At 41.9% G+C, this 9576-nt stretch overlaps 1 protein-coding gene across 1 annotated transcript in view; it reads right to left on the reverse strand.

The window, feature by feature from the left end:
• Window positions 1-787: 787 nt before the first annotated feature.
• hs2st1a (heparan sulfate 2-O-sulfotransferase 1a) overlaps window positions 788-9576 on the reverse strand; it is a 27730-nt gene continuing 18941 nt past the window's right edge. Inside the window, exons 3-8 of the mRNA XM_031854894.1 lie at window positions 7181-7434; window positions 6929-7014; window positions 6537-6675; window positions 6338-6435; window positions 4756-4913; window positions 788-2886 (exon numbers count right to left, since the gene is read on the reverse strand). Of these exons, the coding sequence (XP_031710754.1) occupies window positions 2663-2886; window positions 4756-4913; window positions 6338-6435; window positions 6537-6675; window positions 6929-7014; window positions 7181-7434 (959 nt within the window). The 3' untranslated portion in view covers window positions 788-2662. The remainder of the gene's footprint in view (window positions 2887-4755; window positions 4914-6337; window positions 6436-6536; window positions 6676-6928; window positions 7015-7180; window positions 7435-9576) is intronic.

Consider the following 9576-nt stretch of genomic DNA (forward strand, 5'->3'; position numbering starts at 1 on the left):
TGTATAAACTGGAAAATAATCAACAGACTAACTAAAATTCTTCACAGAAGATTTGGCATTTGGAGAAGATGTCATTTTTGATTGTTTACTGGTTCATAGCATCCAAACAACTGAAACTATCGACCATAAATGACACAGTGGTAGCCACATATTGGATAAATAATCTCGTAAAGACTAAAAAGGAAACAAATAACACCTACAACAAGGTGTTTTAGATCCAGTTGTTTTCAGCAGCCACCTCTGATTTTTTTCTAGTTACAACCTCATAAAAGGCCTCAGAGGGGTTGAAACTGTGTCCTGATCTGCTTGTTACCGAGGGGGCACCCTCCATGTTTATCTGGGTCAGAGGGCCAAAACCAGAAAGCTGTAACTGGAAAATGATGTGAGATTAATGGGGATGAGTCCAATGGTTGATGACTGTCCAGGGATTATCAGAGAGCAGGGGTGAGTAACACGGAGTGGCAGCACTGGGTCATATAAACACTTTCTCTGGCCTCTAGTGACTCCTCTCACTTCATGTTACAATGTCATTTCGGTGCTCTCACTTTATTTTTCAGCTGCAAGTATAGTGACTTCCACAATAATTGTTTTTTTACATACATTCAGGTTGGCATGACAGCCGTCTGTGCTTTTATATTAAATTGTTTCAAAGTATAGTATAGTAAGTTTTATGTCCCCCCCGACATATTTAACTCACTGCAATCACCATATCAAATACTGACAAAAGACTTGAGGAGATGGAAAGGATGTTAAAATGGATAAACACACAGACACGTACAGTCGGAGGCAGGAGCAGAAGCTGGCAGCTCTTTATCTCCCTCTGCAGGATACCAGCTCTGAAGTAATCCAGCTTTAATTCTCACAGCAGCAGCGTTATCTGTCTTTACCACTTCCTGCTCTGTTGTACTTGATGATGATGCACCAACATTTATATTCAATCAAAGAACACACATGCATCTCTGGTAGTTTAAAAAAATTAAAAAAAATGTTCCGTGTATTTCGTTTGCCAATCAGAAGACGAAAACAGCCGTGTTGTTTTTATGTTCCATCTGACAAAACTGTAACACAAGGAGAGCTGGGAGTGTAGAAGGCACACGAAAACTGAGCGGCAAACTACAGTTTGTCCTCAGATAAACACGAGTACCTATTCTTAATTATATCTAAATACTTCAGGAATCGTGATGTGGCCGTACGTCCAGTAGAATATATCTGCACGGCTCTTTCAGGTGAATTAGTTGAGGCGACAACATTATGTCACTTTAAACTTTTAGTCAGCAATTTATAAAGGGTAGACAAGAACTTTAATCAGCCAATAAAAGGCCTTTAAAACCCCAATCTTCAAGAAACGAGAGATGACAACTACACAAGCAAAATGGAAAGTTATTACCAACCTAACATCTTTTATGTGGAGAACTGTGAAGAAAACAGCAAAGAATTAATGAAACAGTTCAACACTTTGGGGACATACAGAGTTGCTTTCTTGCCAATTAGGTGAGAAGATTGATACCACTCTGTAAGCAGACTTTAGGCTCACTAATTAACACCTATATACAAAAACTGATGTGAAAAAACAACAAGTTTGCAGTGTTATGGTGGCGTTATAAGAAAGTGACAGGCTAGCTGATCCCCCCGTTTACAGTCTTTATGCTAAGCTAACCTGCTGACAGCTGTTTTATCTAAGGGAATGACAATAGAGTGGTAACAATCTCCTGATTAAACTCTTGACAAGAAAGCAAATGAAAGTATTTCCCAAAATCTTGGCATATTACAGACTATCTGGTTCTATAATGAAAAGAAAAGACAGAAAAATAAATGGAGACTAAAAAGTGAAATGAGTTGAAAGAACTAACTGTATAAATGGGTTAATCTTATACTGTAGCAAATCTACATGTGAATGAATCAGACTGGAAAAAGTAGTAAATATTTACAGCAGCAGCATCTTCACCATAGTGTTCATACACATTTCAATACCATCATGTCTGCCTTCATAGCCGCTGCGCAATTATGTCCAACAAAACACATCAAGTACAGTATAAAACATACGCACTTACTTGTCCCAGTAAATAGTCCATGGTCACAGGATTTTTATTTCATAAAAACCTCAAAACTTCTCATTCAAGTCCAATAATACAGCACAGTAGTCAGTTTCTTACACTTAAAAACTCTTTAGGTTAGTAGTAGTGGTGGTGGTGAGGCGTGGAGATGTTGTGTCACCATGGAGCATGTCACCATAGGAAAGAGTTAAAATACAACCAAACACAACCAAACCGTACAGAGCCAATGGAAATGTTTAGTCTGGATCGGAGAACAGAGAAGCCGATCAGGAGGACAGGGGATCTCTGGAACACGTGCCGGCAGAGGTTCTCTGGCCCAACGACCTTTGACATGGAAGTGAAGGGGAATGGAGGCCCCGGGGGCTGCTGGGAACACAACCTGCCAACGAAACACAAGCTCCTTGTCCAGTTGGCTGGCACAGACGTGTGTATAAGGCAGCTGTCACCAGAGGCAGGTGGTTCTGCAGCTCCACGTTATGTTCTCAATCACAAGTACAAAGCAGCCACTCAGTCACCTGTTGTCTATTAGTCTCACCCTCCGTCTCTTTTTCCATCTCAGACTGCACTGAGCCTGTACAAAGTGTCCTCTTCTACGGACATGTGCCTCTTTAGTTTTTGGGGTAGATTTTCTCATAGAAGAAGTTTTGTGCCAGCAGGTAGAGCTCCCCGTCCTTTTCTCTGACAGCATGTGCCCTGACGAACTGGAACTGCTCCAGTGCAAACTCGTAGAATTCGTTCTCCATCTTCCAGATGTCCGACTGCTGCAGCTTGGCGATCGACTCCTTCGTGGGCGGCTTCTTCTCGCTGGTCTTCCTCAGATGGGATTTCTTCCCTGTGATGAAAGAGGAGGAGGATTAAAGGGGTCTGGGTGCATTAACACACACATGGTCTATCATGTTAAATGTTACTACAATTACATTTATTAAAAGTACTTTTTTTTGGTGAATTCTATGAAGTTTTTTTTTGTTACTGGATTTTAAAAACATGGGTACTATTGATAATAGGACTATCAGCATAACTAAACTTTGAGCCCTAAACAATAAATCATCCTAATTATTTAGTTTCCTGGTATTAACTACAGTATCAACAACATGTCATTGTTAGCCCACAAGAAACAAGAGTCTGACACGTAATGCAAAGGCTTTTCTGCTCATAACTGTCATTGTGGTCATTACAAACAGTTTCTCAGGTTTAACGTCATATTTAATGTATAGCTTCATATTTAGCATAAGAAAGAGAGTGCATGACTTCTGTACAGAGACAGTCTTCAAATTCATTAAATGAATCTAACTATAAAGCAAAGAATCTCCACAGTTAATTACAGTTAATTACTATTCCTCTGCTGGTTTATGCATCGACTGTGGGATGTACGACCACATTGACAGATCACAATGACAATTTCCATCCTAAAAAAAAAACCAAAGTGCGTAAAACCAAATAAACACACAGTAGACATCAGCATACAAAGCCTACAATCTGCATCAAATAAAGAAAGATAAAATGTTAGATAAATTATCGGTCACAACCCACAGAGAGTACAGTCAGAAAACCAAATACAGAAATTCCCATTTCATTGACGATGATGTGAAGATTGAATACAACCCATGTCAATCAAATATTTGAGAGCCGTGTGTGGAGGCAATCCCGGCAAATACGAACTGAATCATAGATATGCTCTGAATAAGTAAGTATTAACCACCAAAAGTAAAACTATCAAATCCCACATAGTAAAAGAGGCATTTTCAGCACAATGTAGCTAAATTTACTTAATGTTTGTTCAAGGTGCAGCTTACAATTCTAATTGATGCTGGATAGTTTAAAGAAAAATAATGCATCATATTTGAATTGTTATATTTTGTGAGTCAAATCTGAATCTGCAACGTAAACAGTAACATTTCTCTGTCAGCTAAATGTAGTACCCAGATGTTTTCCTCTGGACACAGTAAGACGTATACAGTTGAGTTGCATATTTTCTAAGCGCTTTGGGAGCCTTTTTTTTTTTTTAGATATTTCAGGGTAGAATGAGTAAGAATAGTAACATAATTCAATATGTTTTATCTCTAAACATCATAATAATTCTATAGCTTTTAGGGGCAAGTTCAGTTGGGGGTCCCAGGCCCAGGTTGCCTAACTAACCCACCCAACGGTTAAGTCTGGTCCCATGAAGACCTGACTTGGGTCTGTGATGCAACTATGTCACGGCAGGTGAATTTCTCAGGACCCAAGGAAGTGGAGTGTTGAGTGAAAAGTTGTATGTGTGTGCTGCGAGAAAGCTTTGCTTGGCCTGTGGTGTTGCAGTTCTGAACCGGCACGTTTTAAAAACGGGCACTGCACAAGTACCTGATTAACTTGAGTACTTGGGTGTATCTGCTGCTAAAAATGATGAACATACTTGAGCCATAGTACATTTATATCAATGTCAGATTTAATTCTTCTGTGCTCGCCATTATTCATTCTGGCTGCACTCATAACTAATCTGTAACTACATCAGCGGGAGGCATGAGTGCATATTGATCACAATTCAGTTCTCAGAGGAGCAATTCAGACTGCTAATACGCAACCACAGCACACAGACACTTTTAGCATTGCAATGTGAGGGAGCCATTAGGTAGCTTTTCAATATATTATACAATTTCTGAGGGAAACAAAAATGTGCAAGGGAAAAGCAAATGGTTTCTAACTGATCAGCAGATGTTGGCACCTGTTTTGTACAGCTCGGTGGCTCCTTTGAAGAAGCGTGGCAGCGCGGCCTCCAGCATCATGACAAAGTCCTCCAGCTCCTCTGTTAATCCAACCAGCAAGTATTCATTCACCAGGTTGTATTTCGCCTGCTCCAGAGCCCACTGGCTGCCCACGTTCCTGCACAGATTATGTTCATTGCATGTGGTTAGTTTTCTTGGTATTGTGCTTAAAATAGTGGCAGTTCTGCTGCATGGTAAATGATCACAACATATGCAAAGGACAGAAAATGGACAGAAATTGTGGGGGAGCAAGAGAGCAAGCGGAAAGTTACAAAGACAGTGACAGGAAAATGAGACATGAACAGAATCCAGAGAGGGTTGAGACAACAGGAGGTGAGAGGCAGGAAAGATGGAAAGTCAGTGGCAGGTTTTTGTAATGGTCAGGAAATGTAATAATAGGGAAGGAAGTAGATTGTTTAAACCTATAAAGTAACTTTTTGGCAAAGCCTCGTTAAACTCGGTATTAGAAGACCGGCAGCGACTTCGCCTTCTATTCTTCAGTATTTATTTAATGTTTCCAATATGCTCTCCGCTGCTTTAATATGCTGCTAGTGCACCACAGTGAACTCAATCATAGCAAAATCCTGCGAACGGCGGATCTTCTTTGCGGCATTATTTCAGGATCTCTGTGTGAAAGGTGCTTTAGATACCTACAGCGAGTTACCTGCTTCAGGAGGGTAGAGTGTTACAAGATGGAGGGCAGAGTCAAGGAGAGATTAAACGAGGGAAAGTGAGGGCAGAGGAGAAGAGAGATTGATACAGATCATCATGTAGAGAGATAACAAATCAAGGCTGAGATAGCTTTCAGAGACCTTGAGGAGATCAGTGATGGAAAGGAACTATGAGGTTTAATGTTGTGCATTATTAAACAAAACTGATACAGCATTCCTCCTGAACTATCTGAACTGCCTCAGGTGAGAATAAGGATAAGATTCTCGATAGTCTGTTTTTTTGTCAAATCCAACTGAAAAGACCAAAACCAACAAGGAGTCTGTCTCGCTCTAACCTTTCTGTGGCACATAAACCCCAAGGACAAGAATTACAAACATAAGGACTTTACCATTAAAAACATCACAGGAATAAAGTTTCTCTTTAAAAGTAAAGCTACAAAAAGGCTAAACAGCTGGCCGCTGTAGTTTTTAACGTAAACGAAACAGAAGTAAACATTGTATTTGTTGGGGACTTGTGGATTTATCCCATCGAACACATTTGGTGCTCTAGTGAGTGATGAACGCACCAGAATGGTGGACGTATTTTAACAATGTGTTTTTAGTTTTGGGACAATAGGCCCCATTGGTACAGAGGAATACGATACAACAGGCCTACACATAACAACACGTAGGATCAATTCCTTGTTGATTTAATTATTTTTATGGAATTTGTTGACAATAATAAAAATCTAGATTATCACCAGCCTTATGAACAGTCAAACAGACGAAAGATAACTAAAGCTGAATCAAGTTTTGTTTCTATCGTTTCAAATATCCGATCATAATTCGGACTCAGTGTTGTCTGAACACTGTGAGGTCTTTGAACACTTACCAGCACTCAGAGTAGTGACCACAGAAAAAGGGAATCTGGAGCCAGAGCTTCTCAGGAGCACAGTCTGAGCCGCCGGCTGATACACATTCATCAAACGTCTGAAACACAAACACAATGCATGAGCAGTTTTGAAGAAAACACTAATTTGTCAAATTTAATTTCATTCTGACTTTTAATGAGACAATTTATGAATTTCAACCTTCTTGTCTCCTTGTTTCCTGCGTCTCAAACCGGGCCGGTAGTCATCCCCGAAACGCAGAAAGTAATAATAGGACACCAGCCTTTCAATGGGGTCCCGGATCACGTTTATGTAGATGGGCTTCCTCTTCACCCCAAACCTGACAGAAATGACGGTGAATGGGTTGAGGCACTCAAATGTGAACTCAAAAGACAGACACAGATTTTCTTTTGTGGTTGAAACACGCTGAGCTCAGAGGATCAGCACTGTGCTACATTCAGATAACTACGCGACACTGTGTAAGAGAAAAGCTGTGAATGACCACCAGGTGGAGTCACCTGCACAAAGCCACAGCAGGGTGAATAAACTGTTTCTACAATGTTGCCATTATAAAGCAAGACAGGCGTATTTACTTGGTGAAGTCCAGGAAGGAGACGTGTCCGTGGTAGAAAGCCGGCTTCATTTCCCTCCACTCGGTCACATTCTTTACAAACCGCACCTGAACCAAATCATGATTGTTATTACAGTAACTGAAAAGTAGTTTTTTTTTTTTTTTAGTACGCACAGTTTGTGTGTGACAATAATATAGAAACACCAAGAAACCAGGCCTCTACATTACAAACGAAAAGAGTGGATTCATGTCAAAGAAGCCTGTGAGCTCTGACCTGGTCCTGTATGGACATGACCGGGTTGTTCTTTGTGGTGTTGATGTGTAGCACATGATAGTGGTTCTTCCCGCACAGGTCGTAGGCGATGTTGGTGAAGGAGGTGCTGGCCGTCTTGGGCACGCGGTTGTAGATGATGACGATGTCGTCTTCGCCCTCGGACAGCGTCACGGCCGGCGAATCCCGCTCCCGCAGACCGTCATGCGTGTGCCGCTGCTCGATCTCTCGCACCTCGTGTCTGGCGATGGCTCGTTCTGGAGGGGCGACAGGAAGTTTGGATACAGGCGAGTTCAACTTTAAATACTGCAGAATAAAATTTGTGGGCAAAAATGGCCTTCAGTGAGTTAATCATTATACAACAACAACCTGATCCAGGAGTGCTACTCTGGAGCAGAACCTGACCTCTGACCTCTCTACGGAGCAGAATAACTCAGTAAAAAAACATCTCTTTAAAAAGTACCAGGAAGTATTGCATACTAAACACTGCATCGTCTAGACAGGCAGCAAGAATAACTATTTGAGGAGTTTAAATGACAAAAACACGACCATCGCCAAGTCCCACACCCCCAGATCTTTGTTTATATATGGGTCAATGTTTAACAGGTGTTACGCTCAAATAGCACTCAGCTGATGCATATTTGACATCTCTGCTACGGATGGAGAATTACATATAAACCTGATCCACTTAACAGGAGCTACCCCTCAAATATATTATTCTGTCCTTGTCAGACGTAACACTGCCGTGTGTGAGACTAAGCCGTAATTTAATTCGAACATTGTCTCTTCAGGAGAGCAGATCGCTAAAAACTCCTTTCCTGCTTCACACCAAGGATCAAAAATAATGTCAAACAGGAAGATTTTTTAATCATTTTGTGAGCAGCCCATTTCACGCTGCGGTACCACCGCTTCTTGTTCGCTTATCAGATTCCACTTTAATGTCAGTCCACTACCTTAACTTTCACTCTCCTTATTTAACCTCGGAGTGAAGCGTCTGTGTGCTCCTGTTTTTAGATCAAATAAATGTACCGTCATACGGCCAAGTACATCTTTGTGTGTTTCACACAGACTCTGAATAGTGTGAATTCATTTCTCCAACCTAGTTTCCTCTTCCTCTGAGAATAAATAGCATTGCGTAACAAGGGTGAAAGGGTGAAGAGCAAGAGGTTAGAGGCGGGTAGTTAGATGGTAAGGCTACAGTTATTTGATAGCTAACTGGAAGTTTACAGGACATCAATACGCCATAAATGAGGAGGGCGGAGGAATCTCAATCCCAACACTGCATGAAGCGTCAGAGAAGCCAGACATCAGTGCCTCGGCGTGAATAGATTCAACACAAAGAAGCCCGGGCCTTTGTTACCCTCGGGCTTTTCTTCGTCTGAATTCGCCTCAGATTGACTGGTGTTGACAATGCCTCAGAGCGCTCTGCAGGAAAGATGGAGCAAGAAGAAGAAGGGTGCTTGTATGTGTGTGTGTGAGAGAGAGAGGAGGGAAGGCAGCACAACACTGGAGCACCTAATACCCGTGGGAGCACTCAATGGAGCCAGGGGGCTCCTAAAGCCGTGCCTAAAGCTCTGCCTGGCTGCTGAGACACTGTTACAGCCCGGACCGGCCGCCTTTCGAGGCCGGCATCTGGCACCGGCGGCCAATTAAGAAGTCAACTGGGATTCTGCCTCCCTCTCCTTCATCTGTGCGAACACATTTGGGGAGTGCACACAACACTGTCACTGCCCTCCCTCTCTTACACCCTCCTGAGCAGCTGTTAATGTTCCACTCATCAGAGCTGGATCTGGTTACGGACGGAGTCGTGTCACTTCGCAACTGCTGCTCTGGGCCGACGGCGTGGAGACGTGCCAGGTGGCTGTAATGGCTGAAGGCTGTCAGCATGCAGAGCGACTGTAATGGCCGCATTCATTCACGACCTCCTTCCAGAGCATGCATTAGCCAACAAAAACAGCAATAACAGTTGCTATGCTGAAACTTTATCGCTTGGGCTCAAATGTCCTTTTAGGATTATTTTTATGATGGTGTGCAGTGACGGGTGCCAGACAAAGACAGAGGCATTCGAAAGAATTGTGTCAGAGTGCAACCCGTGACAATGCAAGTCATAAAGATGACGTGCCTTTAGTCTGATGTGTAGTACCAGGTGTCTGTTCACAGTCTTAATCATCTCAATCAGCTTCTTATCATAAGTGACGGGGTCTTACAGCAACATTTTCTGCCACGGTTTGAAGAAGAGCTGCGTTTATTTCACATGTAAGATTTCTGTATTTGTGTTCCCACAGAGTCCTGATGAAGCAGATTAGTTGAGTTTGTGTTTAAAATCTTAATAAACTTAAATACGTTTTCTTTTTTACTTTAAAGCTGCTCCAAATCATTCATTTTCATATATATATAAT

This window comes from Anarrhichthys ocellatus, unplaced genomic scaffold (assembly GCF_004355925.1).
Source record: "Anarrhichthys ocellatus isolate YVR2014 unplaced genomic scaffold, GSC_Weel_1.0 scaffold15, whole genome shotgun sequence".
NCBI lineage: Eukaryota > Metazoa > Chordata > Actinopteri > Perciformes > Anarhichadidae > Anarrhichthys > Anarrhichthys ocellatus.